Source organism: Daktulosphaira vitifoliae, unplaced genomic scaffold (genome assembly GCF_025091365.1).
Source record: "Daktulosphaira vitifoliae isolate Bord-2020 unplaced genomic scaffold, ASM2509136v1 Scaffold_2, whole genome shotgun sequence".
NCBI classification, from domain to species: Eukaryota; Metazoa; Arthropoda; class Insecta; order Hemiptera; family Phylloxeridae; genus Daktulosphaira; species Daktulosphaira vitifoliae.
In genome coordinates, this window is record NW_026099573.1 from 29,016,808 (window position 1) to 29,039,511 (window position 22,704).

Consider the following 22,704-nt stretch of genomic DNA (forward strand, 5'->3'; position numbering starts at 1 on the left):
GGTTAGTCGATATCATATCATTTTTACTATCAAAATCGTTAATGTTATCTCGCATACTCTGCAGGCTGAGGCTCGCGGACGGCGGCGGGTTGTTCGTAACGTGTGACCGTTGTGGGGTCGCGAGGCCGGTATGCAGCGCCGCCGCCGCCACCACCGTCACCATTTACAACCTCCACCGCGACCGTCGGTCCACCGCTGCCGTAAGTCGTAACTACTTCCACCGCTGCACCTCCACCGCATCGGTGAATTTTGCTTGTGTGTGCGTTGTATGTGTTATAATTTGTGTCTGTGTATTGGGTGCGAGTGTGTGTGTGCGCTTGTGATTAGAGAGCACCGCCGCCACCACCGATAGCATCATACGCGATTACATACAATTTTTCGTTTTTCGCTACGGTGATATTGTAATCTTAGGTCCGTGTACTCGCGTCGTTTTGTGAATTTTCGGCGTACAGGCTGAATCGTTCAACCGCCGCAACATTCTCTTTCAAGAAGAGAGTATCCTTAGGAAACAAATACACCTATTTGTGCATTTATACAGGATCGTGTACTTTTTGCAACGTGTTTACCGTTTGCGTTAGTGACATTCGCGGTGTGCGTCTGTGCCTCGGCCGCCGTTTTTGCACACAAGTCAAGTCCGTCGGTTGACGGTCGGTCGGTCGCTCGCTGGCTGCCGTTGTCCGCCCTCCCGCTCATCGTTTTCCTAAGGAATATAATACACTTGGCGGTACATGTATGTGCGTGTGCGTGTGTATCGTCGTAACACCTATGTGATATCACACTGGGGCAATACACATCGAAGTTGTGGATTTGAAATTTTCCCTTAACACATTATCATTTGCCGTTGATCAATTAATCGAGTAATCGGTGTGCAGTGTTAAAGTACTCTTCATAATTAATTATTAATTTTGCAATTGATTCAACGCCGCCCTAGTTAGGTCGTTGATAAATTTCTTACGTTTAGCAGTACCTATGCAGCATAGGTGGACTTCGTTGTTCAAAGGTGAGCATTTATTACAGTATTGATCTTAGCAAATTTTAATTAGTTATGTTTGTTGATAGTTATCCGTAAAATACTGCAGTTATACTAAGTATACTTAGGTGCGAGCCTTGATATCCGGCTGTCTTAGTTTTTATGTGTGTGCGCGCGCGTCTTAGTGACGAACGTGTTTTTTGCGATACTGTTCATAAGTAATGCCTAATAGGTATTGAAATTTTAATTTAGAAATAAATTAATTTTTATACACGAATGAAATTTTTTTCCTTAACATGTTTTTATTTTACTCACTTATCATAGATTTACTTAGTTCAATGATAGGCTGTTATATGAGTTGAAAATTTAACCTTAAGTTAAAATGAAACTTAATATAGCCATTAAGTTTTACAATTCACCTAGTATTAACTTGGCTTAAATGTTTTCATTTTGTAAATGTCTATAGAAACATTTTCCATTTCTATTTAATTTCAATGTTAAAAAGTAAAATATGTGCAAAAATTTGATTACTTTTAATTATTGAAAGTTTAAACATGGCTAAGTGATAACAGTTTTGATTGTTATTAGTTGGTTAGAAATTTATCTCGTCAAAAGTGTTATTAGGACCAGAATAAGTAGTCATTTGTTGTCTCTGCATTTTTTAATTTAAAAAAAGTATCTGTTGTAGAAAATTATATTTTAGTTTTAATTTTTTGTAACAAGTATATAACAGATAAGAAGAAGAGGCCTTGCCTTTTCACAACACTTTTGAGTGAAAGTTTACACGTGTCCCTTCCTATTTATAATGCTGGGCCATGACTTAAAAATAATTAATTTTTAGATTTGTAGATAATTTGGATTTGTCTCCCTCCTAATTTTTTTTACTAATGATTTATCTAATTAAAGTTATGACTAGCATTTTTTGTATATTAAATAAAAAAAAATTCATTCTTAGTGACAAATTATTATAATTTTTAATTTTTACTCAAATTATGTCGGTTTTTAGTATTTTATTCTTTTAAAACAAAAATACAATGGCTGGTTGAGTTTGGTTGTAAAATTTATGTTATGCCATAGCAGTAGAAATGAAAAAATTGGACATTAAAATTTAACTAGTATTAATTACTAATTGAGTTTTTATATCCAATTTTATATAATTATTATATAGTTGACATGTGTAGTAGTAGATTGTACTAATTACTTTTAATAGTTAAACTAAATAAATCAAATTTATTATTAGTATTAATTTATGATTGTCTGTTCTTAATATGTTTATCCTCATCTAGTCGGTTTTTTTAATGATATAATGTTTTAAATTAAACTAATATAAATAAAAATCTAGTCATAAATTGTTTGAATGAAATCCTTAAAAACCTTTAAGTCTTTTTTAAGAGTTAGCACAGATGAGGATATCTTGTATCTTAGTATCCCAACATTAGTAATTGTTTTATTATTTGGTTAGGGTTCACAAAATCAAATTGTTTTTTGACATATTTAACCTATTACAATTTTTTTAAAACAATAACCCATGAATAATAGTATCAATAATTTTATAATTTTATTTTTTTGATTTTTTTTCCAGATATTGGTTATTAATCAGGACTACTATGATAATAATGATGATGATGATAATGATATATTATAATTGTGACTGATACAGAAACACTCAGTGCCCAATTAAAATATTTTCTAGCTAAAAAATATTTTTCAACTATTAATTTTTAATTATTAATTTCATAAATTGTATGAAATAATAATCTTTTAACTGGTGCTTTTCTAACGGACAATGTACATTAATTTCGTCACATTTTTTGAATTGCCACAGTATCATAAACATCATTCAATTGACGGTTTAAAACCTCCTGGATACACTTTTGTTGTATTAACTGTCAATACTAATCCTAATCGACTGTTTTCTAATTGCTGTCCAGTTGCAGCTGAATATTATAATTTCTTTAATTAAATCTATAAACAACATGAAATTTTGTCTACTAGATTTATCTTAAAAGTTCTGTTTTTATTTGCTTAATTTTTATTTTAAAGTAGTTTTTAAAAAATAACCATCAAAGTTAATTAAAAGACTTGTGCTCTCTTGTGTGCTTAAATAGAGCATGTCCAATTCAGCGGCTACTGCTGCTAGTGCTACTGGTGGTACTAGTGGTGGAAGTGGAGGAACAACTACTGCAGCATCTGCTGGAGCTGCAACAACATTTGTTGATCGCATAGATCCGTTTACCAAAATAGCTGTTTTAAAGCGCAAGAATAAACGTTCACAAGGTTCATCATCATCATCTAGATATCGTACTTGTTCAGATGTTGAATTACAACCTTTGCCATTATTAAAGGGTAAGAAATATGTATTAAAGCTAACACTATATATATAAAAAAAATTTTTCATTTTTTAATCATTATTTTTTGAAAAATATAAGGGTACTATTATTTACATTCCTTTTTAAGTACTGCAATACAACTTGTACTACATTTATAAAAAACATTTTTCTTGAAATATTTAAATGTCTTAATATTAATACATGGTAGTGGACTGATAAGGGTAGGCAAAGCTAAATGCACATTTATTAAAAATAATATTTATTTTGTGAGAATTGTAATACTTTATAGTAATTATCACAATATTTCAGTGATGAAAACTGTTTTTTTTGTTAAACATAATGTCAATTACTTACTTTTATCAATTCCTTTAAATAATTATATATACTATATTATTTATGGATAAATTCTTGTATGCATTTAAGACTCAGATTTCTACACATTTTCAAAAAAAAAAAATGGTAGCACAGTGGGGTCATGGTATAGTGTGAAGGTGGCAGAGTTGGGTCAAGTATAGATGATACCTGACAGTGATTATTAGTGGGTTTTTTTTATGTAAAAAAAAATTATTTTGATTTGTTTATTTTTGAAAAAGTTATGGAAGTTTTAAGAAAAAAATATCAAAAATTATTGACTCTTAAAATTGTAATTGTCTGGATGATTTCCTCCATTTACAGGGAACGAGGAAAATTTTTTCAATTTTTAAAGGCAATGTCTCAACTAGATACAATTTATGTTCATTCGGTATATTGTTGAAAGAAATTGGTCCAATAAAAAACTAAAAAAAATGGTGACAGACATAAAAATAAAAACCCATAGTAAAATTAACACCTCAGCTAAAATTATTAGTTATTTTTTAACTTAAAATTTCAAAAAAAAAGTAGCGATTTGGGCCCATATTTTAATAAGTGATTCATGTGAATTGTTGTATACAAAAATACATAACATTATAAATAAATATATTGTTTATTAGACTTTTTTTGTATAATAATTTTAATTAATTTGAATGATTTACCTTAATATGACTTGATTTCTTTATTTCCAAAATATGATATTTTTTTCTTGTAAATTATCATCAATTTTTTATTTTATTATATTAATATTAAATTTTCAAAATGAGAGTTATTTGAACATTGAAAATGAATTATTATGATAAATAGAAATTCTTATTCTTAAACAATTATTAAAAGATGCTTTGTTTTTAAATCAAAGTAATTGTTAAAAATACATTTACAATAATAATATAAATAAAATAAAATTTTCTTTTAAAAATAACATTCATATAAATAAAATGAAGTGAAATATCATTGTTAAAATATTTCCTACAAATATAATTCAATATTAGTGATGTCATGACTATTGTTTATAACCAATTTGATATGTGACATAAAAAAAAATTTTTGATACTGAAAATTTGCTATAATAGGAATGTTTTACTATCAATATTTTTCTTGATAATCTTATAAAGTATCAACTATAATATAAAAAAAGAATATATATATTTTTTTTTTGTCATTTGTTTAAAATCCTTTTTAAAAATATTATATGTGTTGGGAAATTTGTAATAATAATGCTTTATAATATTTTTTTGTCAATAACTAATTTTAAAATATATTACTTTTAGTATAAATACTAAACAGTCAACTCTTAATTACTTAAAAGGATAAATAAATTTGATGTACTAAAAATTTAAATTAATATCTATTATATTTTTAAAATATAAATATGAACATTAAAAATTATATATTTTAACATATATACAATGTAAGTTAGTTTTAATTTTAGTTGATGTAGAGGTTGGCAAGAACTGTGCATGTATTTTGACTTATAGATTTATTGTGCACATCTAGCAAATTATATTAATTTGGTTTCTTTATATAGGTATTTCCACCAAAGTGTTGTTGCCATTGATGAATATCTATGACTATACAGCTCATCCTACTAGGGACCACCTATATATATATATATATATACAAAGAGTTATCTCTGTAACAAAAAATTAAGTATCTCTTAGGGTTTTAGATTTTTGATATTTTTTTTGGGGGGGGAAAGATTTACCCAAATATTTAGATCTTAATGTGGCCAGAATGTTACATTCACACGTAATGTGATATAAATCTTGGTCCACCAGACCAAGGTATCATACAGAATCATAGATTGAAGTGTATAAATGATACATAACTCTTGGTTTAAGACAGGTCTTTGCCAGATTTCTGCTGCATGTCCACAAAATAGCCATGGCTTATTTGACTCTTGCCTCAATAAAACATTATTACCTCTGGATTAATAGCTAGGCTATACATATTATATCACATATTAATAGTGTTCAATCTTGCTATTCCAAGTCTATAATTGTGTCTACTAATTTATTCATCCCTATTATAGCTAAGTCATCTACATAGACTTGTGCATAACAATATTTGTTTAACTTTTTGATAAGTTAGTCTAAAACTATACACCATAACAAGGAAGATAGAACCCTTCCCTAATTAACACTCTTGGTTACTTTAGTTTTATTGAAACTGTCCCAAAATGGTGAATTTCCTATAAAAGTGTGAGATATTACTTTCATTATTATCTGTAAGCTTAGTTTAAAAAATTCATATTTTTTTTTGAAGCAGGATATTGATAAAAGGTAGTTAATAGAAATATTTATAATCTCCTTTTGTTTTATATTTGTTAAATTAATTGCTAACTTAAAACATTTATCATACATTTTCTATAATGTTATGCATGTATTGTATCTATTATTTTTTACAAATAATTGACTAAATTAAAATTTCATATAAATGAATCTTAAAAAATAAAATTTTTTAGGTATTACCACCATATATAACTTGTAAATGTTTCTATNTCCGTAAAATACTGCAGTTATACTAAGTATACTTAGGTGCGAGCCTTGATATCCGGCTGTCTTAGTTTTTATGTGTGTGCGCGCGCGTCTTAGTGACGAACGTGTTTTTTGCGATACTGTTCATAAGTAATGCCTAATAGGTATTGAAATTTTAATTTAGAAATAAATTAATTTTTATACACGAATGAAATTTTTTTCCTTAACATGTTTTTATTTTACTCACTTATCATAGATTTACTTAGTTCAATGATAGGCTGTTATATGAGTTGAAAATTTAACCTTAAGTTAAAATGAAACTTAATATAGCCATTAAGTTTTACAATTGACCTAGTATTAACTTGGCTTAAATGTTTTCATTTTGTAAATGTCTATAGAAACATTTTCCATTTCTATTTAATTTCAATGTTAAAAAGTAAAATATGTGCAAAAATTTGATTACTTTTAATTATTGAAAGTTTAAACATGGCTAAGTGATAACAGTTTTGATTGTTATTAGTTGGTTAGAAATTTATCTCGTCAAAAGTGTTATTAGGACCAGAATAAGTAGTCATTTGTTGTCTCTGCATTTTTTAATTTAAAAAAAGTATCTGTTGTAGAAAATTATATTTTAGTTTTAATTTTTTGTAACAAGTATATAACAGATAAGAAGAAGAGGCCTTGCCTTTTCACAACACTTTTGAGTGAAAGTTTACACGTGTCCCTTCCTATTTATAATGCTGGGCCATGACTTAAAAATAATTAATTTTTAGATTTGTAGATAATTTGGATTTGTCTCCCTCCTAATTTTTTTTACTAATGATTTATCTAATTAAAGTTATGACTAGCATTTTTTGTATATTAAATAAAAAAAAATTCATTCTTAGTGACAAATTATTATAATTTTTAATTTTTACTCAAATTATGTCGGTTTTTAGTATTTTATTCTTTTAAAACAAAAATACAATGGCTGGTTGAGTTTGGTTGTAAAATTTATGTTATGCCATAGCAGTAGAAATGAAAAAATTGGACATTAAAATTTAACTAGTATTAATTACTAATTGAGTTTTTATATCCAATTTTATATAATTATTATATAGTTGACATGTGTAGTAGTAGATTGTACTAATTACTTTTAATAGTTAAACTAAATAAATCAAATTTATTATTAGTATTAATTTATGATTGTCTGTTCTTAATATGTTTATCCTCATCTAGTCGGTTTTTTTAATGATATAATGTTTTAAATTAAACTAATATAAATAAAAATCTAGTCATAAATTGTTTGAATGAAATCCTTAAAAACCTTTAAGTCTTTTTTAAGAGTTAGCACAGATGAGGATATCTTGTATCTTAGTATCCCAACATTAGTAATTGTTTTATTATTTGGTTAGGGTTCACAAAATCAAATTGTTTTTTGACATATTTAACCTATTACAATTTTTTTAAAACAATAACCCATGAATAATAGTATCAATAATTTTATAATTTTATTTTTTTGATTTTTTTTCCAGATATTGGTTATTAATCAGGACTACTATGATAATAATGATGATGATGATAATGATATATTATAATTGTGACTGATACAGAAACACTCAGTGCCCAATTAAAATATTTTCTAGCTAAAAAATATTTTTCAACTATTAATTTTTAATTATTAATTTCATAAATTGTATGAAATAATAATCTTTTAACTGGTGCTTTTCTAACGGACAATGTACATTAATTTCGTCACATTTTTTGAATTGCCACAGTATCATAAACATCATTCGATTGACGGTTTAAAACCTCCTGGATACACTTTTGTTGTATTAACTGTCAATACTAATCCTAATCGACTGTTTTCTAATTGCTGTCCAGTTGCAGCTGAATATTATAATTTCTTTAATTAAATCTATAAACAACATGAAATTTTGTCTACTAGATTTATCTTAAAAGTTCTGTTTTTATTTGCTTAATTTTTATTTTAAAGTAGTTTTTAAAAAATAACCATCAAAGTTAATTAAAAGACTTGTGCTCTCTTGTGTGCTTAAATAGAGCATGTCCAATTCAGCGGCTACTGCTGCTAGTGCTACTGGTGGTACTAGTGGTGGAAGTGGAGGAACAACTACTGCAGCATCTGCTGGAGCTGCAACAACATTTGTTGATCGCATAGATCCGTTTACCAAAATAGCTGTTTTAAAGCGCAAGAATAAACGTTCACAAGGTTCATCATCATCATCTAGATATCGTACTTGTTCAGATGTTGAATTACAACCTTTGCCATTATTAAAGGGTAAGAAATATGTATTAAAGCTAACACTATATATATAAAAAAAATTTTTCATTTTTTAATCATTATTTTTTGAAAAATATAAGGGTACTATTATTTACATTCCTTTTTAAGTACTGCAATACAACTTGTACTACATTTATAAAAAACATTTTTCTTGAAATATTTAAATGTCTTAATATTAATACATGGTAGTGGACTGATAAGGGTAGGCAAAGCTAAATGCACATTTATTAAAAATAATATTTATTTTGTGAGAATTGTAATACTTTATAGTAATTATCACAATATTTCAGTGATGAAAACTGTTTTTTTTGTTAAACATAATGTCAATTACTTACTTTTATCAATTCCTTTAAATAATTATATATACTATATTATTTATGGATAAATTCTTGTATGCATTTAAGACTCAGATTTCTACACATTTTCAAAAAAAAAAAATGGTAGCACAGTGGGGTCATGGTATAGTGTGAAGGTGGCAGAGTTGGGTCAAGTATAGATGATACCTGACAGTGATTATTAGTGGGTTTTTTTTATGTAAAAAAAAATTATTTTGATTTGTTTATTTTTGAAAAAGTTATGGAAGTTTTAAGAAAAAAATATCAAAAATTATTGACTCTTAAAATTGTAATTGTCTGGATGATTTCCTCCATTTACAGGGAACGAGGAAAATTTTTTCAATTTTTAAAGGCAATGTCTCAACTAGATACAATTTATGTTCATTCGGTATATTGTTGAAAGAAATTGGTCCAATAAAAAACTAAAAAAAATGGTGACAGACATAAAAATAAAAACCCATAGTAAAATTAACACCTCAGCTAAAATTATTAGTTATTTTTTAACTTAAAATTTCAAAAAAAAAGTAGCGATTTGGGCCCATATTTTAATAAGTGATTCATGTGAATTGTTGTATACAAAAATACATAACATTATAAATAAATATATTGTTTATTAGACTTTTTTTGTATAATAATTTTAATTCATTTGAATGATTTACCTTAATATGACTTGATTTCTTTATTTCCAAAATATGATATTTTTTTCTTGTAAATTATCATCAATTTTTTATTTTATTATATTAATATTAAATTTTCAAAATGAGAGTTATTTGAACATTGAAAATGAATTATTATGATAAATAGAAATTCTTATTCTTAAACAATTATTAAAAGATGCTTTGTTTTTAAATCAAAGTAATTGTTAAAAATACATTTACAATAATAATATAAATAAAATAAAATTTTCTTTTAAAAATAACATTCATATAAATAAAATGAAGTGAAATATCATTGTTAAAATATTTCCTACAAATATAATTCAATATTAGTGATGTCATGACTATTGTTTATAACCAATTTGATATGTGACATAAAAAAAAATTTTTGATACTGAAAATTTGCTATAATAGGAATGTTTTACTATCAATATTTTTCTTGATAATCTTATAAAGTATCAACTATAATATAAAAAAAGAATATATATATTTTTTTTTTGTCATTTGTTTAAAATCCTTTTTAAAAATATTATATGTGTTGGGAAATTTGTAATAATAATGCTTTATAATATTTTTTTGTCAATAACTAATTTTAAAATATATTACTTTTAGTATAAATACTAAACAGTCAACTCTTAATTACTTAAAAGGATAAATAAATTTGATGTACTAAAAATTTAAATTAATATCTATTATATTTTTAAAATATAAATATGAACATTAAAAATTATATATTTTAACATATATACAATGTAAGTTAGTTTTAATTTTAGTTGATGTAGAGGTTGGCAAGAACTGTGCATGTATTTTGACTTATAGATTTATTGTGCACATCTAGCAAATTATATTAATTTGGTTTCTTTATATAGGTATTTCCACCAAAGTGTTGTTGCCATTGATGAATATCTATGACTATACAGCTCATCCTACTAGGGACCACCTATATATATATATATATATACAAAGAGTTATCTCTGTAACAAAAAATTAAGTATCTCTTAGGGTTTTAGATTTTTGATATTTTTTTTGGGGGGGGAAAGATTTACCCAAATATTTAGATCTTAATGTGGCCAGAATGTTACATTCACACGTAATGTGATATAAATCTTGGTCCACCAGACCAAGGTATCATACAGAATCATAGATTGAAGTGTATAACTGATACATAACTCTTGGTTTAAGACAGGTCTTTGCCAGATTTCTGTTGCATGTCCACAAAATAGCCATGGCTTATTTGACTCTTGCCTCAATAAAACATTATTACCTCTGGATTAATAGCTAGGCTATACATATTATATCACATATTAATAGTGTTCAATCTTGCTATTCCAAGTCTATAATTGTGTCTACTAATTTATTCATCCCTATTATAGCTAAGTCATCTACATAGACTTGTGCATAACAATATTTGTTTAACTTTTTGATAAGTTAGTCTAAAACTATACACCATAACAAGGAAGATAGAACCCTTCCCTAATTAACACTCTTGGTTACTTTAGTTTTATTGAAACTGTCCCAAAATGGTGCATTTCCTATAAAAGTGTGAGATATTACTTTCATTATTATCTGTAAGCTTAGTTTAAAAAATTCATATTTTTTTTTGAAACAGGATATTGATAAAAGGTAGTTAATAGAAATATTTATAATCTCCTTTTGTTTTATATTTGTTAAATTAATTGCTAACTTAAAACATTTATCATACATTTTCTATAATGTTATGCATGTATTGTATCTATTATTTTTTACAAATAATTGACTAAATTAAAATTTCATATAAATGAATCTTAAAAAATAAAATTTTTTAGGTATTACCACCATATATAACTTGTAAATGTTTCTATACTTATATTAAGTTATATATATATATAATTATAAAGTAATAATTTAATTTAAATTTTATAAACAGATGTAACAGCTCAGGAACAGGAAGAGTTGATGATAAGGAAACTTAGACAGTGTTCAGTACCATTTGATTTCATGGATCCCATGGCTGAATTGAAAGGCAAAGAAATTAAGCGTGATACACTCAACGAATTGGTTGATTATGTTTCAACATCTAGAGGGGTTTTGACAGAAAATATGTATCCAGAAATCATAAAAATGGTATGTTTTATTTAGTGGTAGTCAAAATAATTTAATTATTGATAGTACTGTATTTTCAATCGTTGATAATAATTACAAATGTGAAAAAAAGTATTAGGCTTTCCTAAAAATTAAATTAAAACGACATGTAAATATTTGTGTCTGTCTCCCCTTTTATAAATGGAGTTAGTCGTACTCTTCTCAACTGCAAGTTACTTTGTTTTGCGGATGACAAGAAGCTTTTTTTGCAAATTAATACGCAGGAAGATTGTATTAAGCTTCAGCATGACTTAAACCAGTTTACAACTTGGTTTGAGGCGCTGAGCTTGTCGCTAAATATTTCTAAATGTCAAGTTATGTCTTTCACTCGCTTTAAATCTCCCTTAATACATTATTATTTTATCGGTGATTCTAACCTTACTCGTGTTTATGATACTGTTATAGATCTTGGCATTAAATTTAATGCTTCTTTAGATCCTCGACCTCAAATTGATATGATTTGTAATAAGGCGCTTAAGGTTCTCGGTTTTAAAATGAGGATAGCTTTTGACTTTAAACTTAAATTAGTAATAAAAACATTATTTTGCGCATTAGTTTGTCCTATTTTAGAGTATGTTGCCCATATCTGGAATCCACATACAGCCAACAACGCTTGTTTGGTTGAAAAAGTACAACATAGGTTTTTGTGGTTTGCTGGTTTTGTATTAGATATTCTTCATCTCCAAAATGAATACTCACCTATTGCCGAATATCTTAATCTTCCCTAATTTGCTGATCGCCAAAAGGCCCTAGGTACTAAATTCTTAAAAAATTTGCTTGATGGTAAAGTTGACTCTTCATTTCTTTTAGCGCTAATTAATTTTAAAGTTCCCCAGAGAAAATCCAGAAATCACGCTCCCTTCTTCATACCTATCGATTCTTCTAATTATATTTATAATGAGCCAATTAAACGTTTAATGAAAAATGCCAATGGAGCCCCCTCTTTCAATTTCAATTAAACATTTATTTTATATACTTTTGTTTAAATGTTTGTTTTTTCTTAATGTTAATTATTTTTATATTACTATTTTTCTTTTGTTTGTTTTGTTTTTGGTACATTTTCTGTAAATATATTTTTGTATAATAAGGATCGATCCCGTTGAATAAATAAATAAATTTGTAATAAAGGAGATTTCTTCAATTTAAGATAATATAAAGCATTTTGTATCGCTACTATCCATTTATTTTTTTTTTAAGTTAAATATTTTGAATGTTATTCAAACATTTTAACATCAATATCTTGCATAATTATTGACCACTGTTTTTTTTTAATTTAATTTAATTTTGGACTCATTTATATATTTTTATTTATTAAAAATATCTAATTGAAAAATTTAATATTTATTATTGATAAATGAATAGTTTATCTCTAATAAATTAATTCATTTTATAATTAGATAACATTATTTAAAATTAATAATATATTTAAATAATTTCATTTTATTTAGTAGACAAAGTTTTTGTTTACTTCTATTGTGATTAATATCAATAAATGTTTTACTATTTATTTTATTTTATTTTATCTAATAAATAATTTAATTTATATTTTAGATCTCTTCAAACCTATTTAGAACATTGCCTCCTAGTGACAACCCTGACTTTGATCCTGAAGAGGACGATCCAACACTTGAGGCATCATGGCCACACCTCACAGTAAATTTTTTAACAATCATGTGTTATATAAATTTAAACTAATTGAATAAAATTTCAAAAATTTTAGCTTGTCTATGAACTGTTTCTACGTTTTTTGGAGTCTCCAGATTTTCAACCTGCTATAGGCAAGAAAGTGATCGATCAAAAATTTGTATTACAGGTTAGTATTTTTTTTAAATTTTAAGCATTGATTACTAAAATTTAAGAAAAAATTTTATTTAAAATAATATTTTAACGAATAGCTTCTTGAACTCTTTGATACTGAAGACCCACGTGAGAGAGACTTTCTCAAGACTGTGTTGCATCGCATATATGGCAAATTTTTGGGATTACGTGCATTTATACGTAAACAAATCAATAATATATTTTTAAGGTACAATTTATCATTTTTTACATAAAAATTTTTATCTAAAAATAATTTTTTTAATTATATGTCATAATAATGTAAATTATTTTATTTAATGATTTGATTTTGTGTAGATTTATCTATGAAACTGAACATTTTAATGGAGTTGGCGAATTATTAGAAATTTTAGGAAGGTAATAATAACAATCTAGATATTTATTGAACAAATTATTTTTTTTGGGTTTTTAATTAACTTTTTTTTTGTTTTATCAAAAAGCTTGGAGTAAAATCTCAAAATTCTAAACAATTTTTAGTGATAAATTAAATTGATACATAAAATAAGTTTATTGCTTTTTTAAATAATAGCTTTAAAATAATGAATTTCTATATCTTAACTATACCTTTTAAAATTATTGATAATGGAGTGTATGTTTTTTGAAAAATTAAAATAACAATTAATTTACTAGTCCCTTAAATTGAATTTAAATACAATTTTTTTTCAAATTCTCCTGTACTTTTCGTTGTAGAAATATTATATTGTAAATTATTAATTTATAATTATTATAAATTTTTAATTTATTTTTTAGCATTATTAATGGATTTGCGCTTCCTTTGAAGAATGAACATAAACAGTTCCTGGTTAAAGTGTTAATACCTTTACACAAAGTTAAGTGTTTAAGCTTGTATCACGCACAACTAGCTTACTGTGTTGTACAATTCATTGAAAAGGACAGTTCACTTACAGAATCTGTGATTCGTGGTCTATTAAAGTATTGGCCAAAAACTTGTAGTCTCAAAGAGGTATATTAATTTGTTATACATAAAATAACACAAGTTAAATGCCTAATTAATTAACTAAAATATAATTTTAATGTTATATTGTTGAGTAAAGTGGGTCTCATTTTTATAAAAATAAAATTATTCCATCATTCAAATATAATTTTAATATATTTTTGTTATATATATATATATATATTTATATATATATATATTTTTTTTAATTAACTTAAATACCACCTAGGCCATTAGTAATTAGCTTCTATAAATCTATTAATTTCTTTAAAGCCATTAATGTATTTATACATTATAAATTTACAAAATGAATAAATATTTTTAAGGTTATGTTTCTCGGTGAAATGGAAGAAATTCTTGACGTTGTAGAACCATTACAGTTTCAAAAGATACAAGTGCCTTTGTTTAGACAAATTGCGAGATGTGTATCAAGTGCCCATTTTCAGGTATATTTTATTTTTAATCTATTAAATTTATTTTTTGTACATTGTGATTCAAAATTAATTGTAAATTAAGGACTTTTTTTTTTTTTTTCGTATTAGTGTATATTTCAGAGTTAAAGCTCTTAAATTCTGAAATTATTATGTATAACTTTTTAACATTTTATTAAAATAAGTAAATTTTAAGCTAATATTACTACAAATTTGGAAAACATGGAATAATTAGAGGCAAAGGCAAGAGGAATTATTTTTGGAACTCAATCTACTTCCGAATTTTGAAAATTTTAATTTTAATATTTATGCTACTAATAACAGATTAACAAATTAACTTCATCGACCTTTTTCCCTTCATTATAAATACCTATACCACTAATAACAGGTATAGAATTTTTTTAAAAATTTGTTGGCAAAATACTTGGAAAATTCAAGGAATTTGAAAATTTCAATTTGTAACAATCTTGTAACTAATCTCATTAATTTGCTTAAGAATTGAAATTTTAATTTAGGTGGCTGAAAGAGCGCTATATTTATGGAATAATGAATATATAATGAGCTTGATCGAAGAAAATAACCAGACAATCATGCCCATCATGTTTCCTGCTTTATATAGAATCAGTAAAGAACACTGGAATCAAACAATTGTAGCACTCGTTTATAATGTTTTAAAAACATTTATGGAAATGAATAGTCAACTGTTTGATGATTTAACTGCCAGTTATAAATCTGAACGTCAAAAGTAAGTAATTCTTTTTAAAAAATAATTTTAATTTGTTTTATTTAGGTACATTCTTAAACTTTTTTAACTGGTTAAGTAAATATATAGGGTAATTGTATTTTTATTTCTTACAGTCTTCTTTTATATATTAAAACAAATAAAATATGTTACCACATATTGGCGAGAAAATTCCCGCCATTGTTTTCTGTCAAAACTGCCAATCCCCACGCATTTATGATTTTGCTGTTAGTTTATTACAATTTATTCTACTACAGTATGTCATTCCACTGACTTATGGTAACAGGGATTAAATGACCAATTTTCAAAATAAATCATATTTTAATTTGTTCATTTTTATAAAAAAAAAATATCATTTAATGAAAAAATTATAACTAAATAAATCACACTGTATATTACATTTAAGAATAAAATCCACAGTATAAATATAAATGTATATTAATCAATAGAATGGCCATGGGTGATGAGTTTGATAAAGTTAAGATAAGTTAAATTACACTATAAGAAATGATTTAACATTACAGAGGGTGGTGGCCCTCTTTCATATGTTAGGGAGTCAAAGATGGTCATGGCTAGGCCAATGATGGATGGGACGGGTATTATGGCCTGTTTGCATAAGAGACCGGATATTATCAATGTGAAAATCACAAGAAAAATCTCATTGGTACCCTGGGGATAGAACCCGAGCCAAAACATACATTTCTATCCACTAGACCAGGCTAGGCCATCCCCCTTACTCTAACTTAATTTTGCAATGTTTATTTTTAAATAATTATTAAAAAAAAAAAAAATTAATTAAGGACTGGTGGGGAAAACTTTTGTGGGTTATATAAAGACATTCATAATGGTTTTTTTGTATAATAAATTTTTTTGTTAAAATTTCCTATTATGTTATATTATGTTTCCTATTATAATACTATTATGTTAAATTTACCATTTGAAAAAACTTAATTTTGCTCTTATATTGTAAAAAATAGTAATTGTTTTATGCGTATTCTGATAATTGTATTGACAAAAAAAAAATCCCAGCTATTAAAATCAGACCGTAGTCATATTTGGTACAGAATATCGAGGTTTTTCTGTATTAGTACCATTCTTGTTAGTAATGTAAATAATTTTGTCTCATAGAGAGAAAAAACGAGAGATGGAGCGAGAAGAGCTGTGGAAACGGTTGGGACAACTTGAAGCTACCCATCAGCAAAAAATACGAAAAACTAGTAACCCTGTGTCCATATTAGTAGACAACAATAATAAGAAGACTAGTAGTAGCAATAGTAATAATATAGATTCTGTATCAGCGCAACAGTAGTAAAAGTTGTAGTAGTTACATATATATTTGTCATTCAAATTTGCTATGTATATATACCACACAATATAAATACATATTTATATAGCATACAAATGTATTATATATAATATTAAAAATAGTAAAAAATTGTTTAGTAAAAAGTGGTGGTAAAGTGTTGGCAGCAATAGCTTTAGCAGTCATATTTGCATGCATTTTTTAAGTGTATTTTTTAATATTTATTGTTTAAGGAAAGCAAGAATTAAATACTATCTATATTAAATGATGTGTAATTTTTCATCAAATATTTATGTATGTGTATTAAAATATTTTCATGTGGTGGTTTATTTATTATTGATCTATATAATCATGATAATCATAAATAAATTAATAAGTAAGAATACCTCAAATTAGCACAAATAAAATAACACGCACTAACATATATACATATAATATATGTATTGCAATTTATAAAAATTATTTGTGTCTAAAACTTTAATTTAATTAAAGTTAATTACTTTTTAAATCATTTTTCATATTCATTTTTTTTTTTAATTAAAAATAAATAAAACTAGTAAGACTAAAGAAATTAACAGCATTAATATGTCATTGTGGCTTTTTTTATGTGTGTACATAACAAGTAATCCATGTTCATAAGCAAAATAAAAAATAAAATAAAAAAATAATTGTTGATTTATAATATTAGATTTGTTGTGTACTAATATTTTAGTTGTGTTCTGATAATCATAAAACTTATATATTTTCAATAAATTAAAGTCAGATTAATATTGAAATGATAGTGATATACACTACACAAAGAATTTAATACCAAAATAATTATTTTTAATAGAATTAAATTTAATTTTGGTTATTTTATCATGTTATTATAAGTTTTATTTTATTTTTATTGATGGTATAATTCCTGCTATTGCTATTTCTGCTTCTTTACTATCATTTATTGTTGATAGAAAATGTGTTTGTTACTACTACGACTACTACTATTATTGTTACTCTAAATCGTTTTATGTTTACCATAGAATTCATTATGTCTTNACGCGTTGCATACATGTACAAAACCGACCGATTAATTAATAAATTGTATAATTAAAATTGAAACTTTTGTCATTTAGATAGGAACTTATATATAAATACATATATATTAATGTATGCGAGCAAATCATTTTTACTAACCAGTATATTATAATGTTAATGTATATAACATTTATGTATATCAGGAGGATCAAAAACTTACAAATGAAACTACTAAAACAATATTAAAATTTTGATATATAGTTCAAATTTGAGCCACCTGTATATGTATGAGGATATACACACAATTATTATTAAATTATCATTAGGACTATTATTGTAATTTATAAATATTAAAATATTATTATTATAAATTTTTTTTTCCTTTGACTAAAATATTAATTGAAATAGTAATTTTTAGGACCAAAATTTGTTCACAACTGTGAAAAATTTTTGCCCTGAAATAATGCTAAGCGCACATTTGTGCTTATTCTATATTCTCAAAATTAACTATGCTTTAAGTTATAGTTGTAACATGTTTCATGTTATAGCATTCATGTGATAATAAGAAATAAAATGGCATATTCTACGAGTCATTTTTTCCAGTTAAACACCTTTATTGAAGATCTAATGACTAGATCTTACATTACTTTTTTAATTTTCATATTAATCTTAACATGAATAATAGAGATTTTTAAACTAATACGAATGTTTTGAGAATATTAAAAAATATAGTCTATTCAATATATGATAATTCTACGCTACATAAATTTTATTTAAACATTTAAAATCGGTCATTTTTATAAAAAAATTGAACGATTTTTTTTTGGCTTTAAACACAGTATCTCCTAGATGTCCAGATTTCGAATATTTTTTCTTTTTTCTTCTTAAATTACATAATATTAGCTTGATTTGATGTAGGGTTAAAAAGGTTTTTTGGACATGATGAAAAATTTAGAAGAAAAAATATTTGATATGGTTTTAATTGCTTACCTTTGTATTTTTGTTAATGACTGGATTTTCAAAAAAGTATGTCGTCGGTAAGGTAAATATGATACCTCTATATTCCCAATATGAAATCTTAATTACGCCTCTAGTCTGAAGTATTGCCAATAAATCTTTCACAATGAACAGTCTATTCAAAAAAAAGTTATTTCAATATGAAATGAAAACTACAAATATCAACATTTTTTACTGTTTTATAAAAATTATAATTTTTTGTGACATTTGTTTATTATGTGTGTTGAGGAGGATTTTTTTAAAACTGAAGTGCTGATAGCTTCAACTGGATACGTTTTGTGATCTTTCGACGTACCGTTTAACAAAATCGGTCTTGTAGGAGCGGAGTAATCGTGTATGTCACAATAAAAGAAAAATCAGAGTAAAACCAATAGTTTCTTAGTTACACATTCGAAGCTAAAATTCAACTAACATTTTTATATCATCTTAGAATGAATAACGGAGGAGTTCATACCTCTGTATCTTCCTCTAAATACGTCACTGGTCAACACTGAACTAGTTGATTCACTGACAAGCTGTTATAATAGAGATATGTTATCCTTTTAATTGTTATAACACTGTATCAACTTCAGCCAAAACTAATTATTTTGTAAAAATTATGTTGGAATCTTACCAAAATTAAAATTCATTCTCATAGTGTAAAGAATTTTAGTTGACTTATCTTTTTGGATTAAGGATTTAAGGTAAGATTTAGTTATTAGATAAATTAGGCATTACCTATTTTGACATTTTAAGAGTAATAATATAATTTCGTGTGATAATGATGTACATGAAAAATTACTGTACGAGGTTAAATGTTACAATTTTACATGGCTACAATGTCTTAACTTGTTTTTGCAAGAAAAAAAATTGTATGTAACAAGATAATGAAATAATCAGTGTTAGGTATTAATTAACTTTGAATTACACGGTACAGTATTGATACTACTTATATAGTAATTTCAGTATAATTTAATTACTAAAAAAAAAAATTAGTTTTATTATAATTTTAACTATTATTTAAGGATAATTTTGAAAAATTCTTTATTGTGAGCGATTTATTTTAAAAATTTGATCTGCCCTATAATGTCTTATTAAGAATTTTATAATTCAACTAAGGATTTCATAAAACCCTAAATTCGATAAAAAAAATATTATTACTTATCAAAATATATTTGTAAACAAATGTTCCTACAGTATATTGTACTGTAGGAACATTGTACAGTACAGTTGATTAGACAAAATCAACTTGAAAAAATATAAGGCCCTTATTACAAATCTTACATGTACGAAGTGTGTTTAGAAAATAACGGGAATTTTTAAATTTCCTTGTTTGGAGAGTGCGATTATCAAATTCTTTTTTTCATAATGTTGGTACACATGTGCTTTGAAGTATGATGAAGTTTTCACCTGGATTCATTTTTATTTTATCAATGGCGCTGCTAAGATTATATGTGTTTTTATAAGGTCAAAAGTTGTATCAAATTTTGCGTTAAAAATTAAATATAGTTTTCAAAATAGCCGTGAAGACATTGAAGATGACAAATAGGGTGATCCTAGAAAACAAATTTGTAAATATTGATCAATACACATATTGATAACCTCCACATATTGTTGGAATAGTAAAAAAATTAAACCTACTAAATTTGGCCATGGTAAATCAATTTTAACACGTGCCACAAGAGGGTTGAAAATTGAGCCTGAGGGATTGTTTTTCAGTTTTTGAACTTAACTCAAAATCTAAAAAACTTCCAATAAAAATTAATAGAACTTAATTTGTAGACCAAAATATTTACTATAAAAAAGACATTTATGTTTTTTATCAAAAAGTCAATACTTTTCCGTAAAAATTAAAAAAATTATCTTTTTATTTTTTACGGAATTTTTTTTTTTTTAAGTACAAAAATATTTCACCAACTGTTCGTCACCAATAAAAGGTTTCATACTAAAGTTACTTGAAATTAAATTTGCAATATAATACCTCCTCAATGGCATAATATCTAATGAAGACTTTTTTGAAGGCGAAAAGATTTATGTAGACAAATAAATATATATTTAAAAAAAATTCCGTTATTTTCTGAACATATCTCGTATATAAACGCCTATAGTTGAGGTGAAAGTAGTAAGTGGCGATTTGAGGTAAATAATAACTCCTCTTCAGTTTGTTATTCAACCCGTCTAAAAATTTATAAAAACTACGTATTTTTATAAAAAAAATTTTCGTGAGGATGAAATTAGAGTAAACCCCCTTAAAAATTCTACTATTTAAAAAGTTTATATATATTTTGTGCCTATTTGAAAATTGATTTATTAATAAAAACCAGAATTTTGAAACTTTAACATTGACTAAACCATTGAGTATTTAACATTATAACATAGAAATATTTAAAATTGGTTGGTTTATTTTGATACAAAAAATTATTTTACTTCAAAATTATGCATATGGAAATTATTTTATTAGGTTCATCAAACTAGGTTTTTCTAAGTTAGCATGAAATGCACATATAGAAGTACAAATAGAGTTCTTTGTATGTGCATTCAGTATATTTTATTCCCAAATACAAATTTTTGTTACGTGTTATCAAATAAAATTTAATATATCAGGAGATTATGTAATTGTTTCATAAATACCTCTATTACGCCTATTTTTACACATCTTAAAATTGTATATATATGATAAATATCTAATATGAATGTTGATGTATTTTTTTGGTAATCTAAAACTTGGAACTTGTGTACAATTACATTGCAAAAATCATCAAATTGTGTAATTTTTAATAAAACTTTTTTAGTTTTTCAAAATAATTAAAGAAAACACTTTTTAATGGGGAATGTTTTATAAAGTTTTGAAAGAAAATAATTTAAATAGGACTAAAAGATCGTTTTTTATTATTTTGTTGACCTAATAAATTTATGGCATGTATTCAAATATTGATAAATCATATTAATGTTAATTAAAAAAAAAAAAGTGGATTGTTCATAAAAATAAGAGTTATCGATTTTTTTGCTTTTTAATGACATAGCGATCCTTCAAGGGGAGGTTTTTTTAACAATTGATACTCCGGGACTGTTGGTTGTCCGTCACCTAGTCTGGGATGGCGACTTCAATTATCGAACTGATCTCTCTCTTGGCAAATGAAGCCGCCAGTGACCGAGTTTCGAACCTGAGTCAGTAGGCGTTATGCACTATCGCCTTACCGATTCGGATACATTTGTGTTTTTAAAAATTCGATTATCAGATTTTGGATATTAAAATTTATAAATTATTAAGAAACCTTTTTAGAAAAGTTGGTTTAAATGTTAATTATTTATTGTAATATTGATTAAAATAATTCATTAAACTAATTTTTTTGTATTTAAATAATTTTTCGACAAATGATTGAATTTCGGATTTTGAACTCAGAAATGTTTGAATTATGAAACCTCGATAAATTAGAGCTATTTCCATTACTAATAGTTCATATAAACATGAGTAACAGCCCTGTGGGGTTTCTCTGTAGCCTAGTTCGCCTGTTCGATAAAATCATCCTAGAATGATGTGTATTTATTATTGCTATTATTATTTAGTCTTTTCCACTATTACTCACTATAAAATACTATGTAAACTGATAAATACATTAATGTAACGTTATTGCATACATACTACGCCGTCTTAAATATTTGCATTATTTTACTTATTTGAAAAATTAATATGTTCACGAGCACAATATGTAATGCTATTAAAAAAAAATTAAGTTTATAATTATTAAATTTAAATAAACATTAACAAATTTGAAAACAAAATCAGATTTTTACCTTTTTAATAGTTAATTTAATGTTTTTTTAAAATATAAAAAAACATAATTTCAATATTAGGTATACAAATTTGTACACTGTAAAATTTTGATTTTTTTATCAACATAAATT

The 22,704-nt window shown here is 25.5% G+C and overlaps 1 protein-coding gene across 3 annotated transcripts; it reads left to right on the forward strand.

The window, feature by feature from the left end:
* The first annotated feature begins 281 nt into the window (after positions 1-281).
* LOC126897245 (serine/threonine-protein phosphatase 2A 56 kDa regulatory subunit epsilon isoform) lies at positions 282-17,214 on the forward strand. Of its 3 annotated transcripts, none has more exons than XM_050670711.1 (11): positions 282-1,000; positions 2,553-3,316; positions 11,307-11,503; positions 13,073-13,174; positions 13,242-13,334; positions 13,417-13,547; positions 13,655-13,714; positions 14,108-14,321; positions 14,639-14,758; positions 15,259-15,488; positions 16,614-17,214. In XM_050670711.1, exons 2-11 carry the CDS (start codon positions 3,082-3,084, stop codon positions 16,792-16,794), a joined length of 1,563 nt encoding a protein of 520 aa, XP_050526668.1. In that variant the 5' UTR covers positions 282-1,000; positions 2,553-3,081; the 3' UTR covers positions 16,795-17,214. The 3 variants fall into 3 exon arrangements, with proteins under 3 accessions (XP_050526668.1, XP_050526667.1, XP_050526669.1); XM_050670710.1 differs by lacking the exon at positions 2,553-3,316 and adding an exon at positions 7,643-8,406; XM_050670712.1 differs by lacking the exon at positions 282-1,000 and adding an exon at positions 1,187-1,202.
* The last annotated feature ends 5,490 nt before the right edge of the window (positions 17,215-22,704 follow it).

What these genes read in the sequence shown, in the direction of transcription:
- LOC126897245 (XM_050670711.1), top strand. Translation starts at nt 3,082, where the DNA reads ATGTCCAATTCAGCGGCTACTGCTGCTAGTGCTACTGGTGGTACTAGT. An exon ending in ATCCAGAAATCATAAAAATG is followed by an intron (nt 11,504 to 13,072) that starts GTATGTTTTATT and finishes TTTATATTTTAG; the next exon opens with ATCTCTTCAAACCTATTTAG. An exon ending in TATCAAGTGCCCATTTTCAG is followed by an intron (nt 14,759 to 15,258) that starts GTATATTTTATT and finishes ATTTTAATTTAG; the next exon opens with GTGGCTGAAAGAGCGCTATA.